The 20,308-nt window shown below is 41.9% G+C and overlaps 1 protein-coding gene across 2 annotated transcripts in view; it reads left to right on the top strand.

Annotated features, from left to right (window-relative positions):
• The window catches only part of LOC142993647 (chloride channel protein 2-like), a 106,434-nt gene that overhangs the window by 57,646 nt on the left and 28,480 nt on the right, over positions 1 to 20,308 (top strand). For both annotated transcript variants that reach the window (XM_076144409.1, XM_076144410.1), the window contains exons 7-15: positions 650 to 728; positions 1,235 to 1,360; positions 1,485 to 1,569; positions 3,878 to 3,979; positions 4,910 to 4,994; positions 7,151 to 7,306; positions 14,732 to 14,801; positions 15,254 to 15,364; positions 19,173 to 19,386. In XM_076144409.1, coding sequence (XP_076000524.1) covers positions 650 to 728; positions 1,235 to 1,360; positions 1,485 to 1,569; positions 3,878 to 3,979; positions 4,910 to 4,994; positions 7,151 to 7,306; positions 14,732 to 14,801; positions 15,254 to 15,364; positions 19,173 to 19,386 — 1,028 coding nt within the window. The remainder of the gene's footprint in view (positions 1 to 649; positions 729 to 1,234; positions 1,361 to 1,484; positions 1,570 to 3,877; positions 3,980 to 4,909; positions 4,995 to 7,150; positions 7,307 to 14,731; positions 14,802 to 15,253; positions 15,365 to 19,172; positions 19,387 to 20,308) is intronic.

Below are 20,308 nucleotides of genomic sequence, written 5' to 3'. Positions count from 1 at the left end.
TGGCAAATGTGAAGGAGACCTTAATTCTCTGCTTTAGAGCACAGAATTTCAAAACTACATCTGGAACCTGTTGGCCAACTTATTATGTGTATGTGAAAGTTTTTTTCCTGTGACATTGCATTTTCTATAGTTATTGATCAAAGCTCCTGGCCTTTAACTGAGTTTTACACTCAGGAGCAGGTATAACAGGTAGAAAATGTTCTTCTTATGATGTGTGCTGCACACACACACACACACACACACACACACACACACACACACACACACACACACACACACACAAGCCGCTCTCTTTATTGCTCCCAGACTATTTGAATAAAGCCAGACTCAAAGTCTCGTAGGAACAAAGGCAAGATGCAAGATAAGGTATCACATTCCAACGATGCACTGTGATCCTGCGCCCTGCTGTCATGCACCTCACTCAGATAGAGACTCATCCATGTCTCTATCCATGTCTTAATCAAATGACAACTTGCAGAGTAACATTCAGTTAGTTTTGTCAACAGGTTCTTCATTAGTTTATTGTATGTGTAAACATTTAGTTTGACTCATTGTTGTTTTTCTGTGTTCCTCCTTGCCTGTGTCTGCTTCATTGAAGGATACACACACAGGTTTTCTGACAGTGTGTGTGCATGTTTGTGTGTTTCAGAATGAGTCGAGAAACATCGAGATGCTGGCTGCAGCCTGTGCTGTAGGCGTAGGCTGCTGCTTCGCTGCTCCGATTGGAGGTGAGTATCGGTGAAACTGACCGAGTTGATCTCCGCCTTCTACAAAGCCCATCTCCTAATGGGAAGGCTTCATTTCATGCTCAAGCAGATCGAGCATCATGACCTTGTGCATGTGAAGAGACCTTAGCCGCACGCAGGTTTTTTAATCAGCCTGCTGTTATTTTAATAGCTCATCATGTCATTATATAAACTGCCCCTGCTCCACCTAGAACATAAAACCTGCAGCTATTGTAAAGGCTCTGTATGTCCAGAAGTAATTTATGCCCTCCTATGTATTGATATATTCATCCCTTGTGACTTTGCACGTCCTGGAAGAGCAGTTTTGTAATGATTAAATGAGTTGCAAAAATGAAGATTTGTCTCTGCCATGTAGTATAAATCATGTCTGGGAACTGTGACCCGGGCTTTCTGACTACTTTATCATGTGTAAGTACATAATGGCCAGACTGTGGCCAATTAATTCTTTTGAAATGGTGTGTGTGTGTGTGTGTGTGTTTGTGTTCTAGGTGTGCTGTTCAGTATTGAAGTAACATCCACATTTTTTGCGGTGAGGAACTATTGGCGAGGTTTCTTTGCAGCTACCTTCAGTGCCTTCATCTTCAGAGTGCTGGCTGTTTGGAACAGAGACGAGGGTAAGTTGTGTGTGTGTTTACACGTGTGTGTGAGTGTGTGAAGTTTTCAAGCGTGAGAACATTTGGTTTGTTAATGTACTGTATGGGTTCTACATGTCTGTCCCTCTGCCTTTCCTTTCTCCAGAGACCATCACAGCTCTTTTCAAAACGCGATTCCGCTTAGACTTCCCCTTTGACCTTCAGGAGCTTCCTGCCTTCGCTGTCATTGGGTGAGTTTTGACTGTTGCTTAATCGTTAGTGCATCTCTCTATGAGTATATCTATTTCCAGGCTGAAGAAACAGAAGTTTGGAGCACATGCTGATCTCCACCTGCACCCTGCGTAGTTCACACGCTTTGGTTTTTCACCAAACTGTGAGATTTTGACAGCTTGTAACGCGGTATACTCATATAATTACGCTTTACTGATGTCCATGTGATGGTTTTGCCTTTCAGATGAGCAGCAAAATGTCGTTAGTTTACCTATTTTAGTCCAATCACTGCACTTAAACCTTCAAGACATCTTACCACCTGGATGACTGAACTAGTCCTTCACACACCCCTATGATGTAAAGTTACCATACATTGGGGCTTTAATTAGATCTTCATTCTCTGTAGCTGTTTGAAGGTGTCCAGGATCGTCTGTGTGACTCAAGTAACATGAATAATTTAGCCAGTGACAGTTGCTATCACACTAAGGGACGTCTTATTTTATCCTTCCTGAGCCTCGGGGCTCTTCAAAGCTGCGAGAGGGAACGGAGCTTGTCGGAAGATTATGGGGGGGTGCTCTCGCTGTCATTCTCGCTTTCACTCCCCGCGCGCGTGTGTGTGTGTGTGTGTGTGTGTGTGTGTGTGTGTGTGTGTGTGTGTGTGTGTGTGTGTGTGTGTGTGTGTGTGTGTGTGTGTGTGTGTGTGTGTGTGTGTGTGTGTGTGTGTGTGTGTGTGTGTGTGTGTGTGTGTGTGTGTGTGTGTGTGTGTGTGTGTGTGTGTGTGGCCTCCCCCAAGAGAAGAAAATCCCTGTTCCTTCGTCTTTGCGTATAAGCCCTTCTTCTCTTTTTTTGGTCTGGAGGTGTCACGCTCACTTGCCGGTTCAGTTAATTCTACATGTAATACAGAGAGGACAGTTCACCTACACCCCCATTTTAGCAGGTGCGTGTCTTGCATATCTGTATACAGCCAAAGTTGGTCAGTATCTCAGTCAACTAGGCCACAAAGAGTTTATCCTGAGCTCCATGTCTTTGAGGAGTCGCTCACGTGCCGTACGACTTACTGTTTACACCTCCAGGCTTTAAATCCGACGCTCACTGGGACACATGGAGCCTGAAATATGGCCCAATTTCTGCACAAAATCACATTCATGTATAAAAATACACGGTCCTTCAAGAAGGTTGATGGCGATGACTACATGTATGAAAAGTAGTTGTGCATGCATGGATGCATGCATGCACACTTGCTATAGTTGTAAACCCCAAAGCTTTTGTAGTAAATATGTGTCCTAGTTTTCAAAATGCAAGATTCATCATTCATCAGGACATGTGGATTTTCCTTTCAATTACTTTTTGGGTTCTTTGGAAGTTTTTGGCTGGAACAGCTTCAATGCAGCTTGGTGTAGATTGTGCAAGGCTCTGGGCCTCTACAGGAGGGATGCAACACCATTCCTCTCAAACATTACTCCTCATTATCTACTTTAATGAAGGTTGTGTTAAGTTAAAAAAGTGTTTGATTGGATCGCGATCGAGTGACTGTAAAGGCCACAGCATATGATGATTCCATTTCCATACTCATCAAACCGCCCATTGACTCCTTGCCGTCTTGATCTACGGCCTCTTTCTCAAACGAACTGCCCAAGAGGAACATCCTCACATCCTGACCCCAACCCGACAGCAGACACAATCTGTAACACAAACCCAAATCCTGATTTTTTTTAAAGGCGTGCATGAAGTGTCGAGCACTGACTAAGTCAGAGTGGAAGTGTTCCCCCAGGCTGCACCACGGGGGCAAAACAACTCCCTCATCATCCTGTTCATTATTTATTCAGAGGTATTTGATGGGATTAATAATGCAGCCAGATAAATTCATAAGCATTAGCTTGTATGCAGTCTGTCTGAGTCTATTCTCTCTCTGCCCCTGCTTCTCTTCTTTTCAGCCTCCTCTCACTGTCAGGATGAGGACTCCCACTGGGCTTTTAAATGCACGCTTATGTAAACCTCCTTCTGCTTTGTCTCCCCACACTCCTCCACACATACCCACTTTGCAGTTCGCTCTCATCTGTATATGTCATTTCCTTTTGTTTCGTCTCTGATGTTTCTCCTTTCAGCGTATTTCTTCCACATCTACAGTCTTCCAGACCCACTTCCTAAATCCATCTCTACTGCACATTTACATTTTAGTTTTTAACGTGGCTAGCTGCAATTCTAACAAACAACATGGTTTTAGGAGATTAGGGCATTGCCTAGGAGTTATGATTTTGTTTTTTAAATCTCTCCAACCTTCTAGTGAATCTAATTGTCCTTGTCTTTCTGATCTGTCTCCCTCTCCAGTATTGCCAGTGGTTTTGGTGGGGCTTTGTTTGTCTATCTGAACAGACTGATTGTGCAGTTCATCAGGAAACAGAAGGCCATCAACAGATTCCTCATGAAAAAGTGAGTCTGGCATTTCGTGTTTTTGTGTGTTTTGACTGCTCAACCTTAAAGAAAATGTTTTTACAGTATGTCAGACAAATAACACCCATGATTTCATATTAATGTTCCAGGGAGCTGTAGTGCTGTAGTGCTACATTTACTGTCTTTGGAGAAATAACAATAGGGAGTTATATATCCTCTAATACAATTATTTACTTTAATCTAACCAACTCAGACTAGAACTGTTGCATTTCCATTAGAGACCTGTAGTGGCGCTGTAGAGCAATGAATTGGTGATCCGGTCCAGGTTGTATTTCTTTGTTGTGCCACCATGCACATGAGTACACACCTGAAATCTAAGCATAGTGAGTGATGCGTACTGATGGGCGATGGAGATCATGTAAAGTAAAAGAGAAAAACGCAATAAACACGACAATAAAGAGGAAATCTGCGAAATGATTTGAACAATGCAGCTTCCTAAACATTCTGAAATGGCCTTTGCAGATGCTTTATGTGGTATGAAATGCATGTTAGGCCCCATAAAGTTGTAACCGTCCAGCAGGGATGGTTTTGCATTTGATTTGTAGCTAATAAGAAACCTGAAAAACTGGGGAAGGGGGACATATTAGTTTTTTGATGCTTCATGGCACTTTACCTTCCTGCTCGATGCTCACCCTACGCTGTTCTGTATATAAGCACTGTGGTTGATGGCTAGAAAATCATTCACTTGCTGGGCATTAGTTTGAAGAAAAAGCTTTTTGAAGGTCCGTTACAGCTTCATAATGTAGACACATGCAGCAGACACGTTTATATACAGAATTAGATTCAAAATGAATCCCTCTGATTAATTTTAGAACTTAATATGGGCTGCTGAGCTCATTTAATGTAATAGGAATTGATTGTTTCTTTGATTGTTCATCTCATCTACCCCTCTCTTTCTCTCTCTCTCAGGCGGCTGCTCTATCCCGCATTGGTCACTTTGCTCATTTCCACGTTAACATTTCCTCCTGGATTTGGACAGTTTATGGCTGGCAAGGTAGGTTTCCCCAACCACATTTCAGACACACACAAATTGCAATTGTAATCTGCACGGACTCTCAGGGTCTCGGCAAGTTTAATGAAGTTTAAAGATTTACTTCACTGAGCTGAGAAGTTGCTTTGAAGCTGCAATGAAAGCTGAAAACAACTGAGCACTGATGAGAATATTGATCGTTAATTGTTAATAGTTAATAGAAGCCACATACATTTTAAAGTATGTGACTTGAATAGTAATTTTTTTTTAGAATCATTCACTTTGTCTTTGGTTGTGCTGCCTATATGTAATATTTTAGATGAGCATGTTGGTACTTGGATAACAGCCTTACACATTTTAGCCAGTTTGTGTTATAATGACAGCATGGACTCACCTGACACACAAAACATGCGATATCGGTGACTTAGCCGAATCTGTCTAGTACCAAAACTGATGAAACGTTTGAGTTTACACAGAATTGTGTGGAGTACAGGTCAGAGGAGAGTAGCATCACTAGCTGGCCATTGAAACTCTGATAACCACTTTTTACAAACGAGACGAGCCGAAAAGCACAAGCAGAAATACAGCAGACGACAATACAGTAGTAGAAGTAGGAGTTTCTCTCCTGTGACCCAATAACATCAAGCTGAGGCTCACGTAAACGGGACAGGTGAAGATTGGAAGACTCTCAATCTCAATTTCTGCTGCGACACACAGATGGTACACTCAAGAACTGGCATCATGTCCAAGACTCCACGGACCCAACCTGCCTTCTGTCAACAGTTTAGTCCGGTGGTAGTCGTGTAATGGAGTGGAGATGTTTTCTTGGCTCGCCTTGAATCCCTGAATTCCAATCAAGCTTCGTTTCAGTGCCGTCGCCTATTTGAGTGTGAATGCCAACCATGTGCTTCCCTTTATCGCCACAGTTTAGCCATCTTATAATGGCTACTTCCAGCATGATGACGCACCATAATCACAAAGCGCGAGTCATCTCTAACTGATTGCAGGAACAATGAGTTCGCTGTACTTCAATGGAGGGAGGCAGGCAGACGGAAGGGAAGGGAGAGAGACAGATGTAGACTTCTTTCCAATTTTGCTTCCCTCATTTGTTTAATTATCAGCATTAGGAATAGACTTTTCTGTGTATCCTCAGGCCACACACACACACACACACACACACACACACACACACACACACACACACACACACACACACACACACACACACACACACACACACACACACACACACCCACTCCCCTACTGTTGATTCCTAATGAAAGGGTGAGTCAGCTTCCTCTAGTTCTAAATCTTCCACCAAAAACTGCAGCTGACTCTTGGCCCTGTTATTACCTCTTTCTCTTAGACTCTCTGGTACGAGTCTATATAAGTTTCTATTTCACATTAACCTGTCCCTTGCTCTCGTACGCCTCCCCATCATTTTGTTTTGCTGTAGGTGACATTATCACTACATCTGTCTACAGCTTGTTCTGGCTTAAAAACGTCTTCTTCCACGTCCACTTCGCTGTCTTAAATCTTCTGCGACGTCTCTTAATACACTTTCATCGTCTTGTCTGCCAAGTGAAGTGGGACGTATTTCTTATTCCAAACATGTCACATTGGTGCCACACATGATAGATTCTGGGTCAAATGAAAATGAATGTGATTTCAGATGGCAGAGTCAAATGGAAAACATTCATCTTATACTTGAATCTTATGACAACCAACAACAAAATTGCACTTTTCGCTGCTGCTGCTCACGACTTTACTGTAAATCTATTTGGTGACACTTTCCTGCCTGCATACTTGAATTGAATATCCAGTTGATGAATGTTTCCATCTGCCTTCTTTAGTATAAACTCAAAATGATAGTGTAGTTAACATGAGCAGTTCTCAGCAAAGACGAGCAGCACATGCAGAGCTTCATCAGCCAAGAGTCTGCTGCCATAGTCGTATGTTTAAAAGCATGTTAACTTTTGATTGAAACTAATTACTGAGCTTAGACTGAGATGTAGATTGTTTGATCCTCCTTGCTGCTCACCTTTGCGTATTAAGGTAGAAGTGATATGGAAACTTTGTCCTCTTTTCTGCTTGTTGTAGTATCAATAGTCCAGGTAATAATAAGACATTGTCACCTCCTGTTGTTGTTTGTAAATGATGTCACTTCCTGTGCCCTGTAGCTGACACAGAAGGAATCTCTGGTGACTTTGCTCGACAACCGAACTTGGGCCAAACAAGGCATCGCCGAGGAGTTTGACTACATCGGACACTCCCAGGCCTGGAAGCACCCTCAGGTCAACGTCTTCGTCACCCTGGTCCTCTTCATCGTCATGAAGGTAGGTTAGAGCTAGGTGTCCTCAACTTTCTCTCGCTTAAATCCTCCCTGCAGTAAAGATTAAAGAAGGTCACAAGGGTTGGACATGGAGTTTTAAGAATTCAGAAGAAATACTAGATCTGAGATAAATCTAAAGTTATTGGACCATAGCTCGTCTCATCTTAGCAGTAAGGAACAGAAGAAAAACATGCTTAGAATATTTGGAACGCAGCCTATCTTGTTCTCAGGAAGTCATTTAGAGTTTTGATATTTAAACTACCTTAATGCTGTGTCACAAATTAAAATAGCTGCAGGACAAACACACGAACACGTGTAGTAAAGAGCTGAATAGAGCTTAAATCTTCTTGAAACCCAGATTATTCACATTAAAACAACAGAAAATATGACCATCATCATATATAATCACTGTCTGTCTACACCACCCATTTTCCTGTAAATGGCTTCTCGGGATAATTTGTGGTGTCTAAAGTGGGGCTCATAGGGTTGCACAGTCGTCATGGCAACAACACTAAGAACAATCAAGTATGGCGAAGCTTAATGTGCTGCGGACAAGACCCCAGTCTAAGACACAGTAAGCATAAGGGTTTCTATTGCATCCAAATGTCATCTTTAAGAGGCGAAATGGTTCAGACATGACTCAGAAATACGACGTACACACAAACAGGAGACAGTTTGTTGTGTTTCCAATATAGTAACTGAGTGAATTGCACAGGTGTCAAGAGGTAAGGAGCACAGGACTTGCTTCTTTTCACACAGGTCATAATTTTTTACCTTCAACTAAATTGAATACATATGAAATATTACTTAGCTGCATGGTGCAGCAGTAAAATACTTATCTTGCTGGAAGTAGGAGGGTTAAGATGAACTGTTTGAGTAGCAATGATACAAAACGTCACAGTGAAACCGCCGCCTCTTGATTTTCGAGGAAAACTCTGCTCCACTGGCTCCTGCTGGCTGCCTCGCTGTAGTGACAAGTTACTTTCAGTTTAGCTTCCACTGGAAATCCATCACAGACTTTTAGCCTTCCACATTTGCAGTGGCTCAGTGGGTAGTGCTTCCGCTTGGGAACCGGAGGGTTGCCGGTTCGAGCCCCTGCCGAGGTGCCCCTGAGCAAGGCACCGAACCCTCAATTGCTCCCCCCTCTGCGAAGGGTGGTAATGTAATGTAAGTCGCTTTGGATAAAAGCGTCTGCCAAATGATCGTAATGTAATGTAGAGGAACAAAACAAGCACGTCAAGCACGCTTCGTCAAGCACAGTTTTCAGAGTCGAACCCTCACAAGATGATGCATTCTCCGTCCAACTCTCAGAGACTCTCAGTGGAAACCAGCTGGCAGATGCGCTGATGGACATTTTCTCCCTGAGCCAGGCGACCACCACCATCATCGTCTCTTTACCCTTTTCGTCCAAAAACGAGAGATTCCCGCAGCCTGCAGGCCAGAACGTCCCACATGAGAAACAGCTTTCCCCCACAGGCTGTAAGACTCATCAACAGCTTGCTTCGCCCTAAAACATGCCGGACACAGTTAGAGAAATTCGGTGACTCAAGGTCTCGGCACAGCATGCTGTTTTTTTACAATTGAAATAACTGTGAAAGGACATTGAACTCAAGAATGTGATAAAGAAAGAGCTAAAAATAAGCAGCACCCTTACATACTGAACATTTCTGCCTTTTTCAGTGTGTACTCAGAGTAAAGCCTTCAAATAACCAATCAGGGAAACTCTTGGTGCAGCTTTGATGGCAAGTTGTGATTGTAGGGGAGGTGCATGAACACAGCACAGGGGTCAAACCAGTCTGCGGCAGCCCTTTCTGAGCTGTGGACACACACAACACCCCCGTGCCCCTAACTACCTTCCTCTAACAGATTACCTGCCCTCACCCTTGCCTTTTATGTAACCTTTATTTATCCATGTTGCTCTGTGCGGCTGGAATAAAATGTTCCTTTCAAATGGAGAAAAAGCTGTGGCTCTGGGCTGTGCTGTAAATCTTACAGAGCAAGTCGAACACTAAAAGAGGCTTGTAATGATGGGAATGTGTGTGTGCAAGGTAATGTGGTTATGTTTGTGTCTGTGCTGATGTGTATGTGGCTGCACTTTGAGGGTTGTTTTCCAGTCTAGTGGTTACTTCATGTTGGAAGAAGTGGAGGAAAAGTTGTCAGATAACACTTAGGAGGTCAAACGTATTGCATCACTCCATAGATCCATCATTCATCATTTACTGTATGTCTGGAAGCGTCATGGTCTTCTGCTTCCAACTTGGTAGCACATTTGTAAAGTGATGCATTCTAATATGAAATATTTTTTTCTATAATTAGCAGATTCTTTCATAAGATTTAGCACTTTTTGTAAAATCATCCTAACTCACTGAACTTTGGTAGCAAAACAGTTAAGAATTAAACTTTTGGAGCACATTTTACATGGAAAGGTTTGTGTCAATTTAGTGGAAATGTGTGAGGAAGAGAGGCAAAATGAGCTGTTCTGGTTATTACGGCACAGTTTGGTCATGTGTGTATAACCAATCCTGTGTCTCTCTGTGAGCTCCCTGCTGTCCACTGAAATATCACTCCAGCGCGGTCCGCAGGCTCCAGTGTCAGCGTCCTCTCAGCACAGATCTGAGGCTGCAGTAATGCAGTAATGGAGACCGCCTATGTCTCTGTCTCTGCGCCTCTGTCATTGTCCTCATATGTCACAATACAGAACATCGCTCTGTTCGGCTGCTTCACACCAAATCTCAAAGTGACTGTCAAAAAGCTGTTGTCATAGTTGTCACAGAGCCACTGAATCGACTTTTCTTCGATCATACCCAAGCCTCCATTCTCTCTCTCTCGTGTGTGTGTGTGTGTGTGTGTGTGTGTGTGTGTGTGTGTGTGTGTGTGTGTGTGTGTGTGTGTGTGTGTGTGTGTGTGTGTGTGTGTGTGTGTGTGTGTGTGTGTGTGTGTGTGTGTGTGTGTGTGTGTGTGTGTGTGTGTGTGTGTGTGTGTGTGTGTGTGTGTGTGTGTCATCCTCCTTCTCCTGTCCTCTACTGAAACCAGACTCTGGCTTGACAGCACTTTCCCATCCTGCACTTTTCTGTTTGCATCATTCTACTCACTGTGATGTCCTGTGTGTGCACGCGTGTGTTTGTGTGTGTGAGTAAGTGTTTGAGTGTGTGCATGCTTCCAAAGACCAATGCTTCTTGCACACACACACACACACACACACTCACACACTCTAACACACACAGCAGAATATAGCATGCGACACACACAACATTTAGATTCAGGCTGTAATGGTTGTCTGAAATTGCAGCCTTTGTTTTTTTGTCGATCCTTCCTAATGAAGGGGAGGCCACTCTCTCAGCGTTGCTCTGGGAATGAATGGTTCTTTTATTCCACATGGCAGTGATCTTGTCGTGTGAGGCTCTTCAGCTGACACGGAAAGAGTCAAGATGAAAGGAAGTTTTTCAGTACCTGAAGTACTTGCATCTGGTCAGCAATTGATGTAAATACGTTAATTACATAAGCTCTGCTGCAATACAGAGTAGAAATGGGGGGGCGGTATCTCTGCAGAGAAAAGGCTTCAATGTTTTTCTAAAGTTTACGGCCTTTGCACCTGTTTAGGGAGAAACTGCTGGCTCCTTAGTGTGTGTATTTGTACGTTTTCCATACATCATAACACACACAAACCCACAGATTCATTTGTATGCATTTTTTAGTAGCTGATGATGTTCATAATTATGAACATCATCAGCTCTCGGTGTTGAATGACCTCGGTGTGTGTGTGTGTGTGTGTGTGTGTGTGTGTGTGTGTGTGTGTGTGTGTGTGTGTGTGTGTGTGTGTGTGTGTGTGTGTGTGTGTGTGTGTGTGTGTGTGTGTGTGTGTGTGTGTGTGTGTGTGTGTGTGTGTGTGTGTGTGTGTGTGTGTGTGTGTGTGTGTGTGTGTGTCCTGCAGCCCTTTTTTGAGAACTCTGTTATCTGTTAGAGGATGTTTGTGTACTTGTGTGGTTGCGTGTGCACAAGTGTGTATGTGAATTGGAGTGACAGAGAGCTAGTATGACTGTAATTGGAGTGGGAATAGAAGTAGGGCTCCTGAGGGTCCCTTGAGGCCCCTAGGTGATAGACTGTCCTCTGTATGTGATACACACACACACACACACACACACACACACAGGTACTGAAGGTTCCCAGATGACTGGCAAATTAGAGTATCAATGTCCTGGATACTGTGTCATAACTGGTACCCTTGAACTGACTACGTTTTATATATTCTCCTGTTTTCGTTCCACCACTGAATTACTTGTCCACCACTCTAAAACTATCATTCAAATGATGTAGAACAAACATTACATAAATAGGTACAAAGTGTATGACTCAGCCAATTGAACAAAAATGCATCATCATACTGATCACCTAACCGACAGACAAATACATTTAGAGATCACAAACAAGGTTGAAAGCAAGCATTAGGACTACATGAAGAACTTCATCTTCTGGAATGGAATAATGTGAACATAATCACACTTGGCGCCGTATTGCTGGTGACCATCTGAAACTGGAAGTGCTTTTAAGTGGCCATCTTCCATCTCAAAATTCCTTTTATGTTATGCATATCCAAAAGGCTTCACACTGGGTCTCCAGCCTTAGGCATGGCAACCAAAGATCCCACTATATTTGAATTAGCTCTGGTTCAGCTCCCCTTTATAGTTGCAGGATATAGTTAATGATTATGTTTTTACATTGTCAGTAATATCTTCAGTAAGAATTGCAGCCACAGCAATATCTTGACTCGTGTATCTTTAAGCTTGCCTGCTGCCTCTGCACATGGTACTTTATTTATCTTAATCATTTACTGTGTCCTTAAATTTTTTTTATTTTTTGGTTGTAGCAGATTCAGAAAGAAATTGAACCAGAGGAATTTTGAATTGAGTTCCATTCCTTATGAGCTGAATTCTAAGCTTGATAATGTGATGCTTCTTTCTGCAATACTCAACAAAATCCAACTTTTTCCACCTCTGGTATCCATTGTTTGTAGATCATTTGGGAGTGTTTCATACCTTGAAAGCACTCCCGCAGTCACCCAGCATGTATGCGGAAAATGAATTGAATTATAACATTTAATCGTCAGGAGCTATTATGTTCTGTGGGAGAATTTAAAACTCTTGGCATGAGGCCTTTTGGCAGGATTTTAACCTTGTAAATGTGCATACCTACGGAGTAACACATCAGTCATGCTGCCTCTGTCAGTTCAGCAGGTTTACATTAAGTGTGATTGATTCAGGATGGATGTGCCATGTTTTAACACATTATCAACCTGTTGTGCTCCTTTGAAAGCTTTAACAGTTGATTTATATTGCATTTGAGTGATATAGAAATATATACAGTCAGGCATGTCGGGTTAGAGTCGACAGCCTGTGAACATATGATGAGGAGTGAAGAATAATTAACAACAAGCGTTAACAGAATAATGGAACCTGGATCAGTTAAATGTTTAATGGCAATTGATAAATTATTTAATCCGTAACATAACATATTGATTGTCACACTCACCTGTGTGTTTGTTTGTGTGGGGCCATATTATTATGGGTAATTGAAAATGAGCAGCTGGTTCATGTTACATTGTCATCTGTTTCCAGCAGAGCTGTTGGAAATGTAAGTGTCGTCTTACTATAGGTTATGCAAGTCGTTTGCGTATCAGATCATCATATCATGAACAAAACAAATCCAAATACTGATGATATGAACACAAATACATATATTTACATTTATCTTTGACTCATTTTATATTTTTACTCATCAATCTTTTATCTTAATCTTAATCCTGACCTTCATGCATGCAATGGTCTTTGTATTCTCCATGGTCTTGTTACCAACTGTTTATCTTTAATGTCTGGCCCTGTTGCCATCAAAATAGGCAATACAATATTATTGAGTCATACTTTTTATCAGCGATAAGGTGATCCTTTCTATTACTACATAGTTTTCACAGCCCTAGATAAAAGAGGAGCCAAACTCATTCCAGAGGCTTGTTTGCACTGTTATGCAATGCTGTGTCCTCGAGGCTCGAGCTCAGATGACACTTGGTTTGAGTTACTCCGATATTACAGCTTTCCTAAACTGATGACTTCGATTGGTTTGGATTGTTCTCCAATAAGTGTGTTGTTGGAAATTGTGTGACTCACGCACCCACACACACACACACTGTGCTGTCTTCAGAGTTCATAGCCTCTGTAATAAAGTAACGCCATGTTATGAGATCTCAAATCCTTTAAACCTCTCCAGCTCTTATGACAGTTTTACTGGCTGGGAGGAAGAGTGAGAGGAGGAAGAAAAGACCCGGAAAGAACAGTTTTGTACCTGGTGATGTTGAATATCATTCCATTAAGCTTTTGCTCTTCCATCAGCTTTATGTTGAATATTTCATAATTCAGTCCAACAAACCAGGCTCTCCTTGACTGTGACACTAAGCTTCATTCAGCTGTGATTCTGTGCCACGGCAGTGAGGGTGTGTGTGAACACCTACGTGCGTGTGTGTGTGTGTATGCTTTGCAGCGTGTGAAAATGGCTGCAGTGTAGGGTTACAGATGGAGATCCATTACTTCACCGTGGCAGTCGGCCTTAATTACTGCTAACTATAGATGGAGCAGAGGGAATGAAAAAGAGAGATGGAGCAATGAGTGTAATTAAAAAGTCTATACCACTACATTATTACATCGCTGAGGTTCGGCTTATGGCTTTCACAATGTTCCCACTTATACTTATCATGATTATGATTGATGTATGCAAATAATGACCGTCACCAACTTTTGTCCCTCTACTAAAGAGAACTCTCATGCTACAACGGCTCTAGCATGTGACACATATGGGAGTGTTGTTGTTAAGAAAAAACATAAAGCGGAAAGGAATTGGATATTTCCTGCAAAATTCATGATGATCATTAGAACTGAGGATACATCCTGTGTCAGGCATGGTGATAGTTACCTCAGTATATTAATAATTGGTGTGATATTTTAAGTGGTTTTCCCCTCACAACACTATTGTCATCATTTCTGTTGTACCTTCTGCTTAACTGTTACCTCACTAACACACACACACACACACACACACACACCTACACATTCTTGACATTCATGTTCACAGTGTCAGCAGTGATATTTTCCTTTTTGTTTGTTTTTCATAATTAGCAGTGTCCCCCCCTGCTCACTTGGTGCAGGTTCGGCCAATCAGGGGAGCTCGCTCATTAGCCGAGGTTGAATTTGAAGGCCTTTGTCAGATGAAGAGTGAAAGTGACAGCTCAATCTAACCTCAGCATTGAGGCTTTGCATGGTTACCTCCACACTGCTGCTATAGGATTGGGCTTGGCTATCATCTGGAAGGAGACACGGCGGTACAGATGCTGATTGAAATGCCATCCTCATTCTTTCTGCTTCTTTCTTCTGCTTTCCTTTCCTAGTTCTGGATGTCTGCCCTGGCCACCACCATTCCAGTGCCCTGTGGAGCCTTCATGCCTGTATTTGTCATTGGTAAGAAACTTTGTGTGTGTGTATGTGTGAGAAAGAGGGAGAGAGAGAGGAAGGAGGGATTAGCATTTAATCCGAAGTTTATTTTATTTGCAATACCTTTACCAATCCAAAAATAAACTTCATGTCCTCCTAAAATATTAAATTGAGATTTAGTCATCCAAAAATCATTCCAGCTGCACATTGCACTTCCTTGCCCTTTCCCTTATGAATTGTCACTATCATCTTCCAACACTAACCTGAGGCAAACATGGCAGATTATGTACTTTTTGATTTCTTGGGTTTAAGTATGTGAACCACTTCACCAGCAAAACTGGTGAGGATATATATATATATATATATATAACCGTATGTCTATATATATCTTTCTCTCCACCTATCTGGTCTTTTTTTGAATGGGCATGTGTTCACCAGTTTGAGTCACCACTGATGGCTCTGCTTCACGTGTGTTTCAGGGGCAGCGTTTGGTCGTTTGGTCGGAGAGAGCATGGCAGCCTGGTTCCCAGACGGCATCCACACGGATGGCATCATCTACCCAATAGTACCAGGAGGCTACGCCGTAGTGGGTAGGTTAAATGTGTTGTTCAAGCAAACCAAAATATATCAACTAAGCCATTTGATTGTCTAAGCCAAATGTTGTCGAAAGTTGTGCTGTGCCAGGATAGCTCAATGACAGAACTGACATTTTGGGCGATACTGTATGTATTTAACCAAACAAAGCCAGTAAGTTGAATGCATTTCAATCTAACGTAGAAAATGAAATCCTGCATGAACACGTGCTGCCTAGACGGCTGTTCACTCTATCCTCCTAAACAGGAGGATAGAGTGCACATGGAGCACATACAACACACAAACCTTCATTAAGTCAATCTAAATAAAGAGTAGTTAAGTTTTATATATTTCAAAGTTATGATGGCGTCCATTTGCTTCAAACTGTATTTGGCTGAAAGTAGATCAGATCATGTTCACACCGCAAAGTCCCAAACATGTTTTGTTGCTGATATTTTGATATGTTACTCATACTTGTCTGCTGGCTGGTTTTTAAAATTAAGAAATAAGAGACAAATGTAACTAATAGGCTACATGTGAATTCAGATGTATGTGCATGAATGAATAATAGAATAAGATGGGTCAATGACAAATGCTTTTATTATTTCTTCAGCTTCAAATGAAATAAACACAATTCATTATTTATGATCTTGTAAAAATCTAAGTTCAAATGTTGTTAGAATGACCTCCTTCATGATTACAGGAGGTATAAAGTTACTGATTTTTTTGCATATAATTTATCACTAAACTGATATATAAGCTGACAGCATGTGCAGAGACACTTGTGAACTCTGCTGCCTCCCATGCATAGTGGCGTCTTCAAAGCACGTAGCAGCACTTCAATTCAAATTCCCTGCACTCTGGCTACCCTCATTCAGATATAAGAGAAACCTTTAATGTCCCAGTGATTTGCTGTGGGTGTTCTGAATACACTCTTAAATCTCTAAAATGTTCAATAGGGAAGATTTATGTGACACACAACTGTAACCTTGCGACATAGTTGAGATATTTGATAATGCTTTTAAGACTCAAAGCTTAAAAATCTAATCATACTATTCCAACATACTACAAGAGCCCTACAACAACATTTCTCATAGGCGGAGCAACTTCAGGCCATTTGCATTTTTCATGCACAAGCCTGGCAATCACCCAGCCCGCCCTTACATAACCACATCATTTCCATTCTCGCCGAAGTTGTGTGTCAAATAAGATGCAGTGTTGTGATTCCCCCCCTGCTGCACTTCTTGATTATGTCACCATTACACTTTGGCGATGGCCCTTTATTTATTTTTTCCTCCTGAGGCGATGATGTTTTTGCGATGACTCAGCTCTTTGCAGGCCCTGACCCTCTGATGAGCCTTTTTCATCTCACAGTGGAGCTGGTGCTCTGAACTAAATGTTAGTCTGAGCAGAGGGAGCAGTAGCATCTATCTGTGAAGTGTACGCCGCGATACACAAACGCAATTATGTTATTAGAAACAACAATGAAATCTCTCTTTGTGGACTCTCACTCAGCACCTCCACCATCTGTTTTCGCTCTCCACCTCGTAAATTTATTTTTATGCCTCCCTTTTCTGCTTTTTGCCATTATTCGAATACTTTGTATTGCTCCATTATCTCTGTTCAGTAGCAAAGCTTCACCTGATAACATCCTGCTTTTCTTCCTAGCTATAGCCTTTTTATTGCTCTTTTGTGTTTGAGACAAAAAGATTTAGAGGTTCTAACTTTTTCTTTTTGTTTTGTATTAGCTGCATCAGTCAATTCTTATTTTGAGGAGGAGGAGGAATTTGGTTTTCCAGTTATATATTCTATAAAGTCAATAAAAGCGAGTGAATGGTAGCTAATATGTCCATATACCATCCTCTATAGATCAATCCTGTAACAGTACCAGTGATAAAAACCTGATGATGTGGAGCGAATGTGCCATTGACAGCACTGTGCCTCTGTGGTACAGAGCAGCGGCTCTGAATGCTAATGGCACAGGCCCACATGGCTGAATGTTTTCCATCTCTCCCTGCTCTGCACACACCTGATGAGCTGAATGATGTGCGATCACATGATCAAAAGTTGGTGCCTCATAGATTTTGATTGGCTTAACACACCTGACCTAACTTATCAGTTGTGGTTAGTGAAGCGCAAGATTGAAAATATGCAGTGCTGTGGTTTTTGGAGATCAGGATTGAGAACCGCTGGTAAAGAGGCTTAGTGCTGTCCAAGGAACTCAGGCTACACTTCTTAGAATCTCAGAAGTGCTCAGACTACACTGAAGGTTGCTGCTACTCTGTGGCTCCACAACAGCAGAGTGTCTCCCACTAGTGACTTAATTCAGTTGAATGCAACTCAATAAGAGTTACTTGGCAATCACACACCGAATACAACTTGTCTCAAATTCTGCGAGTTAAATCGAAGGCCGATCAACAGTCTGACAGCTGAACCATTAATGAATCTCCATGAGTCAGAGGTGGATTACGAAGGAAATAAGAAAAAGACAAGGCAAAGCTCTTTTGGAAATAGTGTTTGAGAGAAAGCACCATCTAAACAAAAAGGTCTAACCTGTCGTCTGAGACAACATCGTAAAAGACCTGCCACATATTGAAATGTAAACAAAAAACTTCCCTCAGCTGATATCTAAGGGCCCACTACTAATTATTTTTTACTCCTTTTAATTAAAACCCTTTAAATAATTCTACATCTGGGATCAAGTGATGCTCGCAGAGAGCAGTCTGAGTAGATAAATGGAGGATTTTGTATGAGCTGTTTAATTGTCTCAACAAAGTGGTTTAATAGTGGACTACTGCCAACAACTGGCAGACAGGACTTTAGTACATAGAAGTCTCAATGGAATCAACTTCTTTGACAACTTTAATCTGTTGTGGGGTTGTTCAGGACAGATAGAATCCACCCAAATTGATCGGGAGAGGAATTACTAATGGATACGTTTTTTTTTACTGCCTGCCTGCATGTTTGTATTCATTTTAACTTTATCATTGCGAGTTAGCAGGTCACCACATGTTTTAAATGTTGTGAAGAGGTTTTTAGTCCTTAAATCCATATTAGATCAACAGTTGGAGTATATCAGTGAGAGAACAAACGCAGTGTGGCCATACCGCTACCAATGACTTTGTCCACTATTTGCAAAACTTTCAATGTCATTGGTGTCATTGCATACACCACAGTTCAAACAATCTATAAAAAAAAAAAGAAGCTCTGTGAGAAAATGCTGAATGTGTGAAAATCCAGAGTAGGTGTGAAAAACTGAGTGCAGATGGCAAGAAAAAACAGAACCAAGCTACAGATTTACTGAGGCATATTTAAAAAGAAATCCTTTTTTTCTGACATCATCACTGATACTAGCAGTAATGCATGAACTCTGTTTATTGCAATGGACAGTTAACTACCAGAAACATTAGATACATTAGATTATCTGTGGTGCAAAGTAAGAAAAAGCCGAATATTCTGCATGGATAATTTAGTTACAGTGTGTCTTATATGCCTGTAATCGACTCAAATAAAACATTTCAACCCACTATCATAATGATATAATATAATAGACTTTGCCACTAATCAAGCAGACAGTAGCAGTAAATGTTTTTCCTGTTTCTAAAATGGAACAGATCTCGTGGGAAGTACATTTTTAAACCAAGACTGTATTGATCAACAATTCTATTTCACACTCTGTGATGTTTGGGAACGGGGCACTGCGACAAATCATCGCTCCTTATAATGACGGTTGTGATTAAAAGTCCCTCACATTTTGACAAATCCTCAGAAGCCCCTGGAGGCCTGTAGACTCACTCTTTATCTCCTTCTCGCACTCGCCAACAGGTGCGGCAGCCTTGTCGGGAGCCGTCACCCACACGGTTTCCACAGCGGTCATCGTGTTTGAGCTGACGGGGCAAATCTCCCACATCCTGCCTGTGATGATAGCGGTGATCCTGGCCAACGCCGTGGCCCAATCCCTCCAGCCGTCCCTCTACGACTCCATTATCAGGATCAAGAAGCTGCCCTACCTCCCAGAGCTGGGTTGGGGACACCATGAGTACGTACCTCATACACACTTAACATTACATTCATTCAGATCTCACACCTATAAGCATATTTGGCCATGTTTTCGTTGCTGACCTCAGCTTTGTATTGCTGCTATTGAAATTGCGTATGTACATGTAGAGATCATAGAATGACACTGGTTTTACACATGCCAGACACACTGTTGGTGCTGTACTGGTATAGTGTCAGGTGTGTAAGTACCTGGCTCAGGGGTTTAATATTGTAAGTTAAGTTCCATAAAAAAGGATAAGATTGGAATTACAGCTGTCTTCTGTCTTCCATGCCAGATGAAACAACATGGTGCCTTTCAATTAATCGTATGGAACCATTTTACTGCCCTGGATGTTGGGGAGTCATTAGGTAGAGATGATAGCTGCGGCAAATCATTCACACAATTGGAGGGATGAAAAGAAAGAAGTACATTTTATCCTCCATCTGTTCAACTTATTCTGTGGTGTGAAGAGTTTCCTCTCCTTGTCTGCAAGCGGAGTCTCACAGTTGACCCACCCGACCCGTATCTTCATTATCCACCAAAGCAAAGCGCCGAAGGGCCCGGACAGAACACGTGTTCGAAAAAAGTAATTTTGGGATATATAGTGTGAAAACACGAGTACGGACATGTGGCCTCAGGCGGTTGCAATGTAGGAAACGTGAATATTGGAAACATGATTACTTACCTGTGTTGTTGACAGTGATGGTTGTTTCTTCCTCACTATGGCGCAAACGGTTTCCTGTTGGAATTTGAACGGTGCAGCTTGCTCCTTGTGCTTCAGAGATCCAGAGAGAAAACGTAGCTTTTGGATATAGAAATGATATGACAGGTGGAAACCTTTTATTTTAAAGGAAAGTCATGAAAGGGTTATTAGGGAACATGAATATTGACCTGAGACCTGTGGGATGTATCAGGGATGAAG

The sequence above is a fragment of the Genypterus blacodes genome, unplaced genomic scaffold (assembly GCF_046128005.1).
Source record: "Genypterus blacodes isolate CSIRO-AG114 ecotype Tasmania unplaced genomic scaffold, CSIRO-AGI_Gbla_v1 ptg000003l_1, whole genome shotgun sequence".
Lineage (NCBI taxonomy): Eukaryota > Metazoa > Chordata > Actinopteri > Ophidiiformes > Ophidiidae > Genypterus > Genypterus blacodes.
Note: the sequence above shows the minus strand (reverse complement) of the source record. Positions and strands in the feature narration are given on the sequence as shown.